The sequence below is a fragment of the Dysidea avara genome, chromosome 14 (assembly GCF_963678975.1).
Source record: "Dysidea avara chromosome 14, odDysAvar1.4, whole genome shotgun sequence".
NCBI lineage: Eukaryota > Metazoa > Porifera > Demospongiae > Dictyoceratida > Dysideidae > Dysidea > Dysidea avara.
Genome location: NC_089285.1, coordinates 10,370,234 through 10,390,092, shown reverse-complemented (window position 1 = coordinate 10,390,092; position 19,859 = coordinate 10,370,234). Strand labels below are relative to the sequence as shown.

Sequence of the window (19,859 nt, the reverse complement as noted above, 5' to 3'; positions counted from 1 at the left end):
CATATATACAAAGTAGACACTATTTCCTAACCTCATCATTGAACTGTAGTAGTATTGCTTCTTCAAAATAATGTGTCATATTTATAATTCAACAACAGGGGTTAGAGCGCATCCACTTTTGGGACCTGTTCCCTTTATACTGAGATGCTCTAATAGAGCAGTTTGCTACCTAATATGGCAGTCATGTACTGAAAACATTCAAATATAAAATTCAGTCAAAGTTGTTACCAAATTCAATTTCAGAAGGCTTAGTACAAATAAGTCTTGTTGGGGCATGCCCTCAGTACCCCCATATAGAGTGTGCTTTACACCCTGTGCAAATTTTATCAACTGGCAATTTAACCACCTCACTTAAATTTTGTTACTACATTCACGAAAGTAAAAATTTAATTTGTTGGATGTTTTACTACTATATTGGATTGGCTGCACTTAAACCAGGCAAAGTTAATTCACAGTTTATAAAAAAAAGCATGAGGACAGATGGACATTTTGAAATTATGCTGTATTCAAGAAGTCAATATAGTACCACTAATCCATATGCAAAGATCATAATATTATAGCTATGCCATTGGTACAGGCTTCACCACATTATAAACATTTCACAGAGTTTCCAAATGAAAGTCTGCATGACTGTTATATTAGAGTATCCCGACCTTATGAAGTGAGCATAAGAGTTTCACAGTTCTAGCTCTGTTATTTGAAATTGTGTACTGCATGTGAATCTGTACTGCTAAATATATTATGTGATATAAATATTACTGAATAATGAAAATTTTGGAGTAATTTTATGTGGCCAGTGATGATATACAGCTAATTAAATTTGTCTGGCTCTTACAGATATCATAACATTTTTGTATTTTTAAGACCATTAATTTTCATGTTGGCAAGAAATGGTAAGTACACCATCCTGTTTCACTTCCTTCTGTTGTGTGTGTTTAACCAAACTATAGTCCAGGTACATCTTCCTTCATAGGTAAACATTGTGGCTATGGGGGTTGGCCAAATTGCCCTAATAATGATTTTAATATTTTTCAACCCAAAACAGTTAAAACTGAATTCTGTTGCATCTTGTTGACAACTGATACTGCTGCCGATTAAACTGGCATAATTTTGATCATCAAACATTAAGCATAATCAGTGCCATGTTATAGATCCTGCATTTGTAGAACTTTATAGTTACTACTCAGTAGATTTACTAGACAGTTGTCTTATCACCACTCACTACAATAGCACAGAGTTTGGCGTACAGGACAGATTACAACAATTAACTTACAAAATGACCTGAATATATACAGTTTACATCAACATTGAAAGAGCGTTCATAGTGGTGTCACAGGTAGAGTATTAAGCATTATGCACCTATCAATGTTAAGCCCCACTACCCCCCTCCCGGGCTTACTAAGGGATTAGTGGGGGATTTTTGCCGATTTGATCAGAAATTTTGCCGGGGCATTTGACCGTTCGAAATTTTAGGCGTTTGCTTTAGCTTGCGAGCTATAAGAATTGATCTGTTTCCTAAAGTTTATTCCAGCGATACTACATGGAGATTTGACCAGTAGTTGTTCCCCAGTGGGTGGAGAATTTGATTTTTCAAAAAGTCAAATCCCCACCATTTCCCCCACTACGCCCGGGAGGGGGGAGGTGGGGGATAACGTTGATAGGTGCATTACACATTATAACAATAAGGTACAATAAAGGGCACAGTACACTACTACATACATAGCTAGCATGTGACTGCTTTATTAGAGTAACGCAAGCATTGAGAAATATTATAATTATATCTCAGTAGACACATTACATGGCTGTACATTGTAACAAGACAAACACATGCAGTTTACTGTTGCTATAATGTTATATACTTTGTGGTTGAGGTAGCCACGCTGGTACCTTTTGACACTTCTGCTATAAGGTGACTCATACATGTATGCATATATGTGACCGGATTTGTGAAAAGGTACCTTTTTCACACAAAATTTGACCCATTTTTTGAAGTTTCATATTGTTTTGATTGTTTCATATAATTGCCTGAAATTTTCCATGAGTGCAACTACAGTATCTGAATGCATTTTGAAACCAAGAGCAAGTTAATCAGTGTAAGGAGTCAAGTGTTACATCATTTTGTTTGCTGGTATGTAAAATGTGTGGAAAAGGTATACCTTTTTGGTCACATACTGGTTAATGAAAAACAAAATTTTACACAGCATCTTAATCAAGAACACGCAGTTATAATTTAATGTCACAAATTTATAGCTACAAAGTTGGGAGATTTTAGATCAATTCACATGTATAACGGAGGGTTAATATGTACAGGTATAATGGACTACTTTACTCTGCCGACATCTAAGACTTGTAATATTGACAACTTCACATACATGGGAATTTCCTCCAGTATAGTGTAGTGAGATAGTTGTAGTTATACTTCAACAGCTCCATCACTATACAGAACCGGCAGGTCAATACACACTAGTACTATGATAGGATAACACAACATCTTTGCTATGGTAATTTGAATGATCACTGTACATGTGTAGCGGCATATGTGAAGGAAACTTTGTTGTGCAGCGTATTTCTGGCTTCATTTGGTTTGGTGCTTTATTATATCATCATCCCTCAACTTCTCCGACTTGGTGCTCATGCAGATGATAATTTATGGTCCCTACATGCTAGATAAAGTACAAAAGAGAGCTACCTTCCTTAAGGGTACGGTATTGCCATATGCTGAGTGCATATCACACCTCAGATTACCATCTCTGTACTAGAGTAGTATAGAAGGAAGCGATGAGATAATGATTGTAATGTAATTACATGGTCCATACTTAATGTTGATGCATGCTTCATTCTTCTTCTCTTCCATGCAACTACACAACTAGCTATACCATGCAGCAGAGACCACAACTTCAAATATATATGTAAGGAGTGACAAAAATTAATGTAAAGTCCTATATAGCTATATATTATACACATTTAAGAACTGAGTAATTAATGATTGGACATACTAGATTATGTTGTAAGTGCTGATCGATTCATCATTGTGAATGAACATTGCATGATTGACCATTGACTGTCCATTGTTCATCTTACACTATGTATATATGTATGTAATTAGTTTACTTGTACCTTTTTTACCTGTTGATCAGGTGTTACTGGCTAGCCTTACAAATGCATCTGTAATAAATAATAATAATAAAATTGAGTAGGGAAATTTTGGTGTATGCGGTCACAGTTAATATGCACTCGAATATGCACCTGTAAACTGATCTGGGATGAAAACAATGAAAATTTTCTACTATTTAGCAGCTCCTGTTGTGGCCTCGCTTGTTGCCATTATAGCTACCGGGCCCATGAGTGAAACACCTGGCCTTAGTTTTGTTATTGTTATTGTTATTATCTACTTTGCCAGTTAGGCACTGGAGGGTGTACACAGAAGGCAGAGCCTGTTCGAGGTGTTTACCCATAGCCTAGGAGCCTAAGCGAAAATCTTTGAGCTAAATATCCTAAAGTGAAACGGGACAAATACCTAGAAGGGGTGAAAAAAAGCCAACCCCATCGTGACTTGATCCGCAGGCCACCCAGATTCCGGCCAAGCGCCACGCTCGGAGCCAACTTTGGGGAGGCCACCTAAGTAGGGAAATGTTGTTGTTATTATCTTTTGTGTTTATTTGTAATAATCTACGATTAGTTTAACCGTAGCTGTATAAGGTAAAAGTACAAGCCTACATATAGACCTACAAAAAGCACGAAAAACGCAACAAAAATGATACCATTACAACTACAGGCGCGGGCCCTCTTACTATTTAATTAAAATTATCCGATCACCTGACTGCAACCCCAACTACTGTCTAGATCGATAGTATGAGGAGCGCTTTACAGGACCGGTATTTTCAGCAGTATAGTGCTCGAGGGCCTGATCGTGCGGTGGCCAGTGATGATGACGTTAAACATCTGATCCTTACTGGAGTAAGAATTGGTGATTCTCAAGTATTAGGGAGAGGGTACTTCGCTACGGTGTTTGCAGTGGATTACAATGGAACTACTTGTGCTGCTAAGAAAATACATAACAAACCAGAACAACGCAAGCAAAATTTTCTTCACGAGTGTCTCTTACACAGTAGACTTGATCATCCAAACATAGTGAAGATGTTAGGAGTGTATTATCCTAGTGTACATGACCTGCCAGTTCTAGTGATGGAACTGATGGAGTACAACCTCACTACATTACTAGAGAAGTCCCCATGTACGTAAAGTTGTCTGTACTACAAGATGTCAGTAGAGGAGTCCATTACCTGCACACTCTAAACCCTCCTGTAATACATTATGATCTATACTCTGACAATATTCTATTGACTAACAATTTGATAGCCAAAATATGTGACTTTGGAGTTGTGAATCGATCTTATGTTGTAGTAGAGGAGAGATTTATAGATCTTAGAGATGCTGTGTATGGATTGCCGTCTGATGTTTACTTATTTGGCCACATACTCTGCCATGTGTGCACCCAAAAAAGTCTATATCGGTGGTTGAAGCTAAATGGTATTGAATCTCCAAGATCTCCAAGGTCTACCTTGCCTCATTATGACAGAATCCAACAGAAAGATCTATATTTTGCCCAGTTTAATAACGAGTCACTCAAAAAATTGGCAATGTCATGTTTAAATGATGATTCACAAAAACGTCCTCCAATCTCAGAAGTATGCAAGAAGATAAATAATATGATATTAGGTAAGATGAAATGTGTTGTTGCTTCATATAGTAGTAGCAAGAGTTAATAATAAAAGATATTAACTCTTGGTAGTAGAGATCATTGTGCTTTGCTTTTATTACCAAATTGTCAAACTTTAGATTTCCAATAGCAACTTAGTTGGTTTGTGTATATCAAAGAGTTGAACATGTGTTTGCTCCCCAATGGTTTTGTACTGGAACAAGCATATTTTCATGTAGTTTTCATGTTGTAAACATGTTTGCATGGTCTATACTAAATGTATGGGTATTTTTAAGCCTCATAACTCACTTGCTCTTACCTGTATCAGAGCGCTTTTTTGGATAGACAGTTCTGGCATTCAAAGGGCTTCATAGTGCTACTAACAGTGTTGGGGGGTAATGCATTACTTATGTAACGAGTTACATAATATTATTCTTTTGTGGCAACTACATGTATATAATATAACGAAATATGTTATAACTCAAGTTATTTTACTTACGAATATAAAATGTTACCTATAAGTAATTTTACAAGTACATGCACAGAAAAATAGAGTAGGGACCACAACACATCAATAAAAAGTACTGAAACAAGCTGGAGTAGTGCACAATATTATATCACAGTAAAACAATAAGAAGTGTTATATCCCTACTGTGCATTTCCATTATGGTATCTTGAGCACAGTAGGGATATAACACTTCTTATTATCAAGACTCACGGTAGTGAGTCGTGAGGCCAAGAAGCACAAAGTGCGCGCCCACAAAATAATAAACACGCGACCACTACTGTGAGTCATTTACATGAGGGATCGACTACTCAATCTTTTAAAATCCACATGGCGAAATCTCAGGCTTGCTAAAAGATTCCACCTCGAAACCAGGGGCATGTAACCTTTGTATAATGAGTAACTACCACACGAAAAGTCAGGCAAATTGTTGGAGTAGTTTGTTCCATCGCCCACCCAGTTACCATGCGTTAATTAAATTATTTATTCAAATGTGCATCGTTCTTTTTTTCATTTTCTTCGTCATCGCATCCCATTGAAGCGATTTTCTTTCAACCATGAAGTCGTATTGTAAAAAGGCCGCGGCTATCAGGGGCTTTTTACATAATGTATCTGTACATTTAATTTCACGAAAAGTTGTTTGTTAGTTTATGAGATCGCTTTTGTGCTTTTTGAAGATTCAAACTTGCCACCATGACATCGAGGTGTGAGGCGCCCGCCTTAATTCCCAAACCCAAACAGTGTGGAAGTGGGCAAGGTCTTTAGCCATAGCGAGCTGGCTGATTTGATAGACACTGTGCTGTCAACTCTTGGATTAATTGTGAGCAGTCACTGATTTGTTTTAATTTTGCCACGGTATGCCTCCACTGACTCGTCAGCGTGACTCCGGCCCATGCAGGGCTGTACGTAGCTATAGCCAGCTGTTTCATACCCGCTGTAGTGATACAGTTGAAGTAATTTACTGCTACATTACCCGTGCACGTCTCTAATCCCGCCCCAGTCCTTCAGTGCCTGTGAAACTTCAGTGTTGACTTAAAAAGCCAGCATCAGTGCATCACCTTTCAGTCACAGCACTTTGTAGACCCTAATGATAGCATGATATATTGTAATAGTAAACATTTACATTATGATGATCCCATAAAATTTTTAAAAAATGACTACAATAGCACAAGAAGCCAGATACACTAGTGTTTGGCTATGAAGTACCACCAAGAGTTCATAATACAGTAGTGGGGTCTTGGTACCACATATTATTTTTTCTTCACCATTTGTGTGATTTGTCCATTGACCATAAACTCACCCGCCAACAGTCACAACATCAGTATCCACCCTGCATATACAGAAAGGGATACACTATGGTAAGGCACAGCTAACTAAAAACATGTAATCATAGTCAGACTAACATGTCAACAAACACTTACTTCCACTATTATGATTATTGTTAAAGTGAGCATCCAACATAGTCATTCCCAAGATGTATTCAGCATACCGCAGCAATTGATGACCAATTTTGGAGTATACTATTTGACTTCTTTTGTGGTTCTCACCTACATTGTTGACACAACAATTTTTGTTGCTAGGAGGCATATAATCTAGGAGGGTCTAATGGTTATAGCATAATGGTAAACAAGTTACACAACAGCAAAGGAAATTTAATAAACTAGCAGTGATTGGATAGTTGATAGATAAAAGTAGAAGACAATTTGTAGTTTTTCCAGTCCTGATAGTTTATTTGAGGATAAGTACATTAGCTGAAAAAAGCAAGACAGACTAAATTTCAACACAAGGTTTATGATGCAAACTCATTATGCACCTACCAATGTGTTACCCTACCACCCCCCTTGGATGTAAGTGGGGCTTTACAAGGCAAATTGACATGAAACTGCTGCTTCACTATGGGGTATTTGACAATCATTCATTAAGCACCCAAGTATTTTTTCTACGCTGTCAAATCCCCCACGTTGCAACTGGAGCCAATGGTGGGGATTTGACACAATAGGTTTGTCCTACCGTGGGGCATTTAACATTCGGTTGTGCCCACTATAGCCCTATATATGCCTAATACGTTGATATGTGCATTATATATAATATGGTGCATCTACTGGGGTAAGTAGACTAAGCCTGTACCTTGCGGGCCTAAGCATGTTCCTCTCATAATCTTTTATTGCCTGCTCCTAACTGGAGTTTGCCTGACACCTTCAACATCACAAAAAGCTATCTAAAATGGTTAATTTAGCTTTGACCATTGGCAAACTACAACACTCAACAATTATCAGAGTATATACATAACTCTATATATCTGCCCAGTTACTATATAGTAGGGTCCATGGTTGTCTCAGAACTGCTCATATTATCATCACATCAATCGATTGATGCATAGTAATTATGGTATACTGTATGTACGCATTGAGCTGAGCCCTCAAAAATATTAACTTATTAGTTTTGTAGTATTGACTTACTTGCTAATCATTCAAATACCTGACACATTATTTCTAGCCAAAGATTTCACCATACATTAGAGGAAGCCATAAAAGTATATAGCCTTGTAGCCTTTGATGGAAGCATTTGTCAACTTCGTTGTCATCACCAACCATCTGGTTGGTTGAAATGTTGAGAAAAAATCTTTCATTTTTAGCTGTTTTCTCACTAGGGTTCAGCTCAACTTGTTCGCAGTCTGACCCAAACAGCTGCTAGAACAAGCCAGCTGCAAGGATCTGGCCTACAAAAGCATAATCCCAGGAAGCTACTATGGCGTGGGGGATTCCTGTCTAAAATTACGACGGTAGTTATATATCCATTTACAATGACTTATACACGAACTTACTCGGCAATTTGCTGGGAGAATAGTGTGATGCATTCAGTGCCTTCATGTCCATTCCGAGGCATACATTCAGCAACAACTTGCAGCCGATTCGCCTCCACTTGTTTACGCACAGAGACTAGTTATATCACCAATCCACCACTTCAGGAAGAACCATTAAGATGGTAGCCTCGACTTTGTCACTATCCCCGGTTCTTATTTTCACGTGAAACATCACGCAAAATATCATGTGAGTCCTTGAGCGAAATTGAATGGTTTGAACGAGTTTTCTCTTAGCAAGTCACTTTTAGTAGCATTTCTAAACACTGAACTTGAAGCTTTTGCTACTGATTTAGCTAGCTAATCTGATACTGAAGCTGTTATTATGCATGCAAGCATGCATGCAGTGTCTCCTATGTAATATAATAGCCAATCTTCAGTAACTGTGTGTTCTCCATTCAACAAAAAGTAGTGATATCCTGTGCCAAAAACAGCCCAGCTGTAAAAAAGGCGAGGCCAAGAATGCACAAGTTCATGTTCATGGAGTAACTACAACCAAAAGACATGATATCAAAATCTGGCCAAGAAAGCATTTACAGTATAGGCACTTTTATGCATTCGTTTTCTATATGCTTCACATTATCACATCCAGCTAGCTGTACATGTGTGCTTGCAATATAAACAATACTACTGAGGCGATAAAAGATGATTACACTGCATTGTTACCAAAATTAAAAATTTACAATTGGTTTCTACTTGGCCATCTTTTTATTTTAATATACAGTGCAAAAATATGGCCAAGTAGAAACCAATTGTAAATTTTTAGTTATATTAATTTTGGTAACAATGCAGTGTAATCATCTTTTATCATCTCAGTAGTATTGTTTATATTGCAAGCACACATGTACAGCTGGCTGGATGTGATAATGTGAAGAATAGAAAACGAATGCATAAAAGTGCCTATACTGTAAATGCTTTCTTGGCCAGATTTTGATATCATGTCTTTTGGTTGTAGTTACTCCATGAACATGAACTTGTGCATTCTTGGCCTCGCCTTTTTTTACAACTGGGCTGTTTTTGGCACAGTATTGTTTTACTGTGATTTAATATTGTGCACTACTCTGCTTGTTTCAGTACTTTTTATCGATGTGTTGTGGTCCCTACTCTAGTTGAAAATTCCAATTTTTTGTGTTCTTGTTTGTTAACTTTTTTATAACTAATTATTATGAATGGTGAACCCACGCATACCGCATCTGAAATGGTGCCGCACACCCCAATTACCGTCTGAAAAGCGAAGTATTCATTACGCTTCGTTGTCAGCTATGTTCAACCCATTACACAGCATTTCAAATCAAAAACTGTTCGAAAAGCACCTCTGCAATCCACATATACTGGAAGAAATGGTGCCGCACGCCCCAGTTATATAATTATCGTCTGAAAACTGAGTGAAGTATCCATTGCGCTTTGTTATTGGCTATGTTCAACCCGTTACACAGCAGTACGAATCAAGAACTGTTTGAAGAGTGCCTCTGCTATCAAATAGCCACTATCACAATTATGGACAATTTCTGCTATGAAGGGAAGCCATCATGTGCTATCGCCAAATCGACACTTTTCGCTGTCAGCAAAGATGAATGGGACACAAAGGACATTTTTTTAAAAACTGGGCTTGATGGACTGCCCTTGCCTACCACCCCCAGCACAAAGAAAGGCATGTGCTGGACAACTGAACAAGACAAGAAAAAAGTAGAATAACGCAGTCAGCATGTTAATCTGACAAGCGGGACTCTAGATCCATCCATTGGTGGTGGAGACCTAGTGTAAGCACTAATGGATGAACGTGCACCTTGAATGGATGAATAGCTGAACGGAGCAGAGAAAAACCAACACAACACTGAAGCCAACCCAGGACCATGGAGTATTCATCACCCCACTTGGCCGATAGGAGGGAAGCTAGACGCTTGTAGAAAACTTTGGCCTTGTGAGCCAATCCCCCTGTTGCTGACATGATGATAGGTATAAAAGAAGCATGCTCAACCCCACGAATTCTCTGGCCGTAAGCTCGACACTTGATATTCTCATGCTTCTTTAAGGTAGAAGAAAGTGATGAAGAACTGTTAGATGGGGCAAGTGGATTAAAAATACGAACATCAATAAAACATCTCTCAGAACGACTACCCCATAAACCATTCATGGCAATGTCCAAATGAGCCCCTTTTTGAGTATTTGAGGTGGAAAGATGGAACTCATCAGGATTGTGGACAGGCTGCAGTTCTGGTTCAGTACACACCTGGGAGCACACCTCTGTCAAAAGAGTAGCAGTGAGGTCCCTTATCTCATTGTAGTGAAGGGAAGGTAGTCCTCCTTCAGACAAGAAAGCACATGATCCACAGAAAATGAAGCCCCACAAGCACAAAGGGTTGCAGTACGGAGGGGAAGCCAACCGTAACACAAGGCCAAGGCATCCTGAAAGGCAGACTTGTGTAGAGCAAAACCATGCTCATTCAAGGGGAGAGTTGTAAGCCAATTCGAAGCCCCTTTCACAGATGCTATCTCCACTGCATGCTATAGTGTGGGTTCCAACTGCTGATGCAATTCAGAAGAAGTCTTAGAGTAGGTTTCTAACTTTGCTTTGCGCACAGAAGATTTTCTAGACTGTTGTAAAGAAATAGCCTCAATAAAGCTCTTAGAATGGTCACGAATGCAGAAACAAAGAAGCTCAACAATCTGACGGGAAGCAGATAACTCATTGTTACTTGTGATAGTTGGAATAAAAATACCCAGGCCTCCCCAACGAGCAGGAAGAGCAAAAAATTGCCTTAAATTATCACAAGGCGGTGGACAGCCTGATAAGGTGGGAAATTACGTCCTCAAGAGATATCACACTGTCAAAGGGGACAGTCCGAGAAACAAATATCCAACAGCTTGACAAACCATGTGTAAAAGTACAGTAAGCAGCATGGGGCTGACTCTCCACAAATCTAGCCAAAACAGTAATCTCTTCAGACCAGCCCTTGACCTTGTCAGCAACAAAGGATTGTATGCAACTCTCTGAACCTATGGCAGCCCCTAAATAAGGACGGCCATCACTGGTAACTCTGATTCCAGACCCACTGAAGGAAGAAATAGAGTCCTGAAACAAGTGATCCTTCGTAACCAGCCAAGTATTCACCACATTGACAAAGTACCCAAAAGAATGACCTAACTCACAAAGGCGGTCCCACCATTTACGCAAAGCACCTAGTTTCCCACAAGCACATGTACAATTAAGCATCATCAGCATACTAAATTTGTTCAACTCCTGATGCAAGTTGCTGTATCAATGGAATGGTTTCCAGGTAATACAAAGGCATAGCTAAGGAGTCACCCTGTGTAGTACCTTCTTCAGACATTAAAACCTCTCCAGAGATGAATAAACAAGCTGGGGATAGGAAGACACTGGAGGACACTGGTAAGTCCATGAAGAATGCATTGTACATACTACAGTATGCCAAAAGGCACCTATCGGAATGAAGAGACGTCGAACAGTGAAAAAATCAAGCCCGTAGCCTGAGCTATGAGTAATATGTAATAGTTTTAGTTGCAAGTAATATGTAATGTGTTGCTTTCAAAAAGTAATTGCCCCAACACTGGCTACTAAATGTTTGGGCAATTGGCTCATGTAACAAGAGTTGTTAACAAGACACAAGAGCTCAGGTGAATACTAACAGAGTATACATATAGCTTTGTCCAGCCAAAACCTTAAGCTAGCTTTCTCAAATTGATACAAAATAGAAATTTATTTTTGCCAACCAGAAATCAAAAATCAACCTAGGTTGCTATGGCTGTGTTCTGGCAAATAATTTATTGCTTGAAAAGTTACCAATCATATAACACCCTCCTGCATAGAAGAAGAAGACAGGAAACAGAGAATTAATTTGGAGTGGCCTTATATAGCTGGCTGGAATTAATCAACGATGTAATATTACATTTATTTCAACTAATAGGATTCTGTTTTGTACTGCAATAACCGGTTATTGGAAGGGGAATATAATTGAATTGAATTTTGACTGGCTGTAAATTATTAGACATTACAGTATTAAACATGCCTGTTGGAAGCCTTAGGGTGGTACCAAAGTGTGAAAGTGACCATCAACATCCTGCCTTACAATAACAGTACAATCACATATTTACACATGCTTTGAAATTATGTAGGGTGTAATTTATGGTTTACCAAGTGGTTGGTTTAAAGCACTTAGCCAATTATTGGCTTGACCTAGACAATGCTGGTTAATAACCGGTTTTCCATACTGGTTCACAACGCTACTGTTTTGTAATAATGCTATTATACATAAATGTATCAAAACATATGTCTTGCATTGAAATTTTCTGTAAAATCAAGTGTGTCGTGCGGCCCAAGAAGCCGGCGTGCAACACCCATGAGTATATTGACAGGAAGAAAGAAAATGCGATTTTGCACCTCTGTAGCTCTGTGCTGCCAAGATGAAACAAGACAATGTTTGCTGTGGACATGCCCGCCAACTTCAGTGCTCCACATATCAAATTTGAGCGAAATCGCTTCAAGCATTCCCGAGATATGCAACTTCAAAAATTGGCTTAGTTTCTTGGGTTTTTTTTCATATTTTCTTCCTCTTTTTGCACACTTACTAAAACTGCCATAAAACGCAAACACCATACCCATTTGCCTTGAAATTTGACACACAGAAAGGGGGGTATAAAGGCACATCTTGGTACCAAGTTCGGCTGAAATACGATAAACAGTTAAGGAGGTATTAGCGGTTATTCACAAAAAATAACACCAATATGTTGTCACACCTACAGGGTAAACCGCTTACGGGAAGAAGGTGAAAATCGGTGGGTGAATAGATTAATTATTGAACCTCAAACTTTTTGTGGTTTGAAAGAAATTGAGCTAAAAACCACAAAGATACAACAAAAAAACCAACAGTGTAAAATAATTATGCAATTGAGATGATATAATAAAAAATGACTACTTGCCACACCTACCAGAAAAACCACTTGGAGTAATGCTTTGAAAATTGCTGTACTGTGGAGTAATCATCTTAGAAGGGCTCTTCAATGGCATAGAAGAATCAGACTTAAAACCACAGAGTTATATCACGAAATCCAACTTGGTGTGGCAAGTGCGAGATAGAGATACCCTAATAGAGCAGTCATCCTAATAGAGCAGTCACCCTGAAGAGAATTCAAAAGATCAGCTAGAAACAAGTAACCCATATAGAGATCCGCTACAAACAAATCACCCAGTAGAAATATGTGCTGGAAACAAATCACCATGTAGAGAGATTAGTTAGGAACAAGTCACCCAGTAGAGAGTTCAGCTAGAAACAAGACACTTTGTGAGATCAGCTACAAACAAAACCCTGTAGAAAGATCAGCTGGAAACAAGTCACCCTGTAGAGAGAGATATCAGCTAGAAACAAGTTACCCTGTAGAGAGAGATCAGCTACAAACAAATCACCCTGTAGAAATATGTGCTGGAAACAAAATCACCATGTAGAGAGTTCAGCTAGTAACAAGTCACCCTGAAAAAGAGTTTAACTACAAATAATGAGAGTTTCAGCTACAGTTAAATATTACTTATGTGAATCATTCAATTTATTCAGTGTTAAACATACAAATATTTAATCAGACAAAACGCTATACACACAATTGCTTCCTTTGTTCCACAATTCCTGCAGTAAAGAAAACAAAAACAAGTTAAAAAGGAAACACCAAAGCCAGTTTATGGCCGGCTTTCAGTGTTGGGCAAGTTACTTTTTAAAAGTAACTAGTTACATATTACATATTACTTGCAGCTGAACTATTTAGTTACAGTTACATATTACCCATAAAATAAAGTAACTGTAATAATATTACATATTATATTACTTTGTGTCCATAGCCTTAAGCTGTCACGTGTGAAACTACCACCTTATCACGTGACACGATTGCGTTGTTGGACAATGTGCAAGTCTTGATATAAGTAAGTAGCTGGTGAATAAGCCTCATTTAGTAGGCTTCATTACTTCCTTGTGGCTAGGCGTTACTCAGTGGGTTACTAACGAGATTAGTAACTTCGTTACTTTTAGTAATAATATTATGCAATATTAGATTCGTTACAGTAACTATATTACTTAGATAACGCGTTACATTTGAAAGTAAAGTAACTTGAGTTATATTACCTGTTTTTATAGCGTATTTCGTTATATTACTTTGTTACCACAAAAGTAATAATATTACGTAACGCGTTACATAAGTAGCGCGTTACTTCCAACACTGCCGGCTTTGTGGCTTGCAATACAAAAAGAAGTGATATCTAAACCAAAACAGCCAAGTTGTAAAAAAAGAGTGCAGCCCCCAAAAAGGCCAGGGTAAAGAAAGATGTGAAATCAAAGGTTGTGGCCAAGAAATGGCTGTGGTGGTAGATTAATGGAAAAAATTTTAATAATGACAATTCAGGTAAATTTGGTGCCGAATCCTTGGAGGAGGCAACGCAAACTCACCTGAATTGTCATTATTAAAATTTTTGCCATTAATCTACCATCACAGCCATTTCTTGGCCGCAACCTGTGATTTCACATCTTTTTTCATCCTGACCTTTTTGGGGGCTGCACTCTTTTTTTACAGCTTGGCTGTTTTGGTTTCGATATTATTTTGCGTAAAATTAATGTACAGCAGCCTATGGAGATAAGTTAGATTGTTTATCATAACTTTTGTTCTAGAGGTGGTATCAATTGTGTTTGGCCGCCACTGCACATGCATAAGCCTCCTGTATCCAATGATATCAAAATTAACTTGATGTCAAAGTGTTTACTGGTTGCAAATTTACAATAAATGGTAGTAAGTAGCAACTTATGCAATACAAAATCCAATGGAGAGTCAGTCACAAAGTCCACATTCTAATTAAATAACAGCATCACACTGTAACCGTGCTGATTACAAATTTTGTTCAGGCGGAATCAGATAGAGCAATTCATAAGGAGTTAAATGGTACTAAAGTTTATGATATTTGATCATGTCTAGTGCTTGCAAAAACTGAAAATACAAAGTGATATAAAATGTATGGAGTTTGTATTGGAGAAATCGAAGAAGTGGTCCATCCAGCCTGAGACCATTCAGACAATCACCATTTAATCAGTCCATTTCATGATCTAAGGACAAAAAAAAAAAAAAAACTGGTAATGCACAGTATTACTAATAAAATGATTACTGGCAGTAACTTTGTAATTTTTATTCTAACTTTGCCAATCCCAATGATATGTTGTGATATGAGAATTATCAAACTAAGGAAATTATTGTAATTTCATATTTTGTAATTAGTAAATTGTTCTAATTATGTTGCTAAGGAAGTGCCTTCAGAACAAACAACATTATTATTATAATTGTTAAATGCAGAAGTAGCTCTTTTATAGTTTGTCTATCATGTTTTTCCCACAAATTCTTTCTACAAACCCTCAGGGCTGCCCTTCATTTTTTTTCACATATGTATAGAAGACATGCCTCCATTGAAATTGAAGAGATATGCTTTTCCTAGTGCTGTCCTGCTGTGGTGTGTCTCAGTAGTCAAGTACCTGAATAGCCCAATGGAAAGGTAGCTCATGAAGTTTGACTACACTCATATTTCAAACCGACAAAAAGAAACCATTTTAGTGCAAAGCTTATTTGCTGAAGTTTAATGTGGACATCTTTTAGAGTTTATTTCTCATAGGTTGACTGCTTTTACCACTAATACGATTTGCATTTGGATGTGTACAGACAAATATGGGTAGATGGATAGATAGATAGATACACATGTTTTTATGAAACCAATTTCAAGTAAACCAGGCGTGCACCCACACTGGCCTTTGGCCAGCTGTGGGTGCACGTCTCCCTACATTGGCATTAGGGCTGAAACAGAAATCCATAATATCCAGTAGTGCTGGGCATATAATTATATCAAGACACACAGTGTGTTGTGCGGCCCAAGAAGCCGACGCGCCACATGTGAGTATATTAACAGAAAGAAAGAAAGAAAATGCGATTTTCACACCTATGTAGCTCTATGATCCCTTATCTCATTGAAACCAAATTTGCTACAGAAGTGCCAGCCAGGTAGGGGAGTCTACATACCAAACGTGGTGAAGATCGCTCCAGACATTTCCGAGATACGAGCAATCAAAATTTCATTTTAATTTTGCACACTTTGCAAACTCTGCCATAAAACACAAATGCATGCTCCAAGTGGAATGCAATTTGGCACACTTACAGGACTCAAGACAGTGGATCTCAGTACTAAGTTTGGTAGGAATCCAATGAACATTCACGAATTTATGACTGAATATTCACGTAAAATTAGGTTGAAGGTCTGTCACGCCCACAGGGTAAACCCCTTGAAGGAATAAGCTGAAAATTGCTATGTTGATGGAGTAACTATTGTAGGAGTGCCTTGTTGTGGTTTGAAAGGAATCCAGATAAAAGTCATCGAGATATGACACAAAACCCAACCTGTGTCACAATTACATGATCGATTCTTATGAAAAAACTATTAATTTTTACACCTAAGGACTTTCTATGATGATTATTCTAGCTACATACTGATTTTCAGCTCATTGCTCTAAGTGGTTTGCCTGGTGCAGTAGTACAGAAGAATTGGATTACAAACCACTGAGTTATGATTCAAAAGCCTGTAGCAAATGCGAGATCGAGATACTCTAATAGAACAGTCACCCTAATTGAGCATTCAGCTATGTTTATAACCAGGAGCTTATAAGCGCCGAAGGTGCGAAAGAGTGTAACACTCAGGGTATAGCTGTGTTTTATCTTTTGTTAATGAAACATGCATGTCCTTATAAAGAGAGCAGTAATTTCCTGGGCTGTGCTTGGTTATGTTAACAGGTGCTAGCAGTTAATATGCGGCCATAGAGTGTCAGTAATACTGGTAGGGTAATTAAAAGAATTATTTTAACACAGCTCTGTTTCTGGTCCTCAGTACAGCACAGAGAGCTTTAAACATATGGCTACTTAGTTCATTGTTAAGAGTTGTTCAGTCTCTTTTAGTTTACAAATAGCACACAATTACTTAGACTCATCATGGCTTCCTTTGAAGATAAACAGCTTGACAGTGATGATGCAATAAACCACTAAGTAGCAGTGAATATAGGATGAATGCCCTACATGGACTGAGGTTTAAGTAATTAGTCAAATGTTGGAACCACTAGTATCATGCTCCTTCGCACCTTTGGCGCTTATAAGCTCCTGTTATAACTTTCTCCATTATAGAATTACATTACATTGAAAGTTATTCTGTTAGGGAGTTCATCTACAAACAGTTAATCTTATAGATAATTCAGCTACAAGCAAGTCACCCTGTAGAGAGTTCAGCTACAAATATATCGCTGTAGAGATTCAGAACATTACAAGACACACTGAAGAGAGTTCAGCTATAAGGCCCCTATTTGGCGATTATTAGTTTCTCATCCAGTCTTTCTAATTATTATGATGCGGGCAGGAGGGCATTACCATTAGGCCATTATAATATTAATACACTGATGTACAGACCTTGTCTAAATTCTCCTTCTTTCCTCCCACAAATTAACATTGGTTTTTAGTTGCAATTGTGCTCTATCGAGCTAGTAGAATTTCAGTTGACTTGAAAAACAGTCAAAAATAGAATCCACTGCAGTAATTTGCCAAGGAAATAACAGTACTCCTGGCGCACTGTAGCGTTAATTTAAAAATGTCATCGTATTCAATACAAATTATGACAGTTTGGTATCACGTGTTCTTCTGAGCATGCACAGAGTAGATAATGGCTTACCATGCGGTAGCCTAAGAAGGATGTGGGCGGTGGATGAGAAACTAATAATCACCAAATAGGGGCCTAAACAAGTCACCCTGTAGAGAGTTCAGCTACAATAAGTCACTCTGTAGAGAATTCAGCTACAAACAAGTCACTGCATGTGTAGAGAGTTCAGCTACAAAGAAACTACCAAGTAGAGAGTTCATCTACATATACAAGTTAGCTACCCTATAGAGATCAGCTACAAACAAGTCAATGTTCAGCTACAAGTAAGTCACTCTGTAGAGAGTTAGCTACAAACAAGTCAGTCTGTAGTACAAACAAGTCACCGTGTAGAGAGTTCAGAAACCAATCAAAAAACCACACTGTAAAGAGTTCAGCTATAAAAACATGTTAGCTATAACTCTATAGAGAGATCAACTAGAAACAAGAGAGAGCTCATGTACAAACTTAACAGATCACACTGTAGAGAGTTCAGCTAGAAACAAGTCACCCTGTAGAAAGATCAGCTAGAAACATGTCACCCTGTAGACAGATCAGCTTACCTTGTAGTCATCCTGTAGAGAGTTCAGCTACGAAAAGATCACCCTATAGAGAGTTCAGCTACAAACAAATCACCCTTTAGAGAGATCAGCTAGAAGAAGTCACCTTGTAGGGAGTTCAACTACAAAGAAACCATCATGTAGAGAGTTCAGCTGCAAACAAATCACCTTGTAGCAGGTTCAGCTACAAAGAAACCACCATGGAGAGAGTTAAGCTGCAAACAAATCACCCTGTAGAGAGATCAGCTAGAAACAAGTTACCCTGTAGAGAGATCAGCTAGAAGATATTACCTTGTAGAGAGTTCAGCTACAAGGAAACCATCATGTACATGTAGAGAGTTCAGCTACGAAAGATCATCCTGTAGAGATAAACAAATCACACTGTAGAGAGATCAGCTATAAGAAGTCACCTTGAAGAGAGTTTAGCTACAAAGAAACCACAATGTAAAGTTCAACTGCACACAAATCATCCTGTAGAGAGTTCAGCTATGAAAAGATCACCCTGTAGAGAGTTCAGCTACAAACCAATCACCCTGTAGAGAGATCATCTAGAAACAAGTCACCCTGTAGAGTGTAGACAGAACAGCTAGAAGAAGTTACCTTGTAGATAGTTCAGCTCCAAAGAAACCATCATGTAGAGAGTTCAGCTGCAAACAAATCACCCTGTAGACAGTTCGGCTATGAACAGATCACCATGTAGAGAGTTCAGCTAGAAACAAGTCATCCTGTGGAGAGATCAGCTAGAAGAAGTCACCTTGTAGTTCAACTACAAAGAAACCACCATGTAGAGAGTTCAGCTGCAAACAAGTCACCCTGTAGAGAGTTCAGCTAGAAACAAGTCATCCTGTAGAGAGATCAGCTAGAAGAAGTTACCTTGTAGAGAGTTCAACTACAAAGAAATATCATGTAGAGAGTTTAGCTACAAACAAATCACCCTGTACAAAATTCAGCTACGAACAGATCACCCTGTACAAAGTTCAGCTGCAAACAAATCACCTTGTAGCAGGTTCAGCTACAAAGAAACCACCATGGAGAGAGTTAAGCTGCAAACAAATCACCCTGTAGAGAGATCAGCTAGAAACAAGTTACCCTGTAGAGAGATCAGCTAGAAGATATTACCTTGTAGAGAGTTCAGCTACAAGGAAACCATCATGTACATGTAGAGAGTTCAGCTACGAAAGATCATCCTGTAGAGACAAACAAATCATACTGTAGAGAGATCAGCTATAAGAAGTCACCTTGAAGAGAGTTTAGCTACAAAGAAACCACAATGTAAAGTTCAACTGCACACAAATCATCCTGTAGAGAGTTCAGCTACAAACCAATCACCCTGTAGAGAGATCATCTAGAAACAAGTCACCCTGTAGAGTGTAGACAGATCAGCTAGAAGAAGTTACCTTGTAGATAGTTCAGCTCCAAAGAAACCATCATGTAGAGAGTTCAGCTGCAAACAAATCACCCTGTAGACAGTTCGGCTATGAACAGATCACCATGTAGAGAGTTCAGCTACAAACAAGTCACCCTGTAGAGAG

At 38.3% G+C, this 19,859-nt stretch overlaps 1 protein-coding gene across 4 annotated transcripts in view; it reads left to right on the top strand.

Annotated features, from left to right (window-relative positions):
* The first annotated feature begins 3,833 nt into the window (after window positions 1-3,833).
* Window positions 3,834-19,859, top strand: part of LOC136244223 (tyrosine-protein kinase receptor Tie-1-like) — a 33,651-nt gene continuing 17,625 nt past the window's right edge. For all 4 annotated transcript variants that reach the window (XM_066035780.1, XM_066035779.1, XM_066035777.1 and 1 more), the window contains exon 1: window positions 3,834-4,719. In XM_066035780.1, coding sequence (XP_065891852.1) covers window positions 4,233-4,719 — 487 coding nt within the window. In that variant the 5' untranslated portion in view covers window positions 3,834-4,232. The remainder of the gene's footprint in view (window positions 4,720-19,859) is intronic.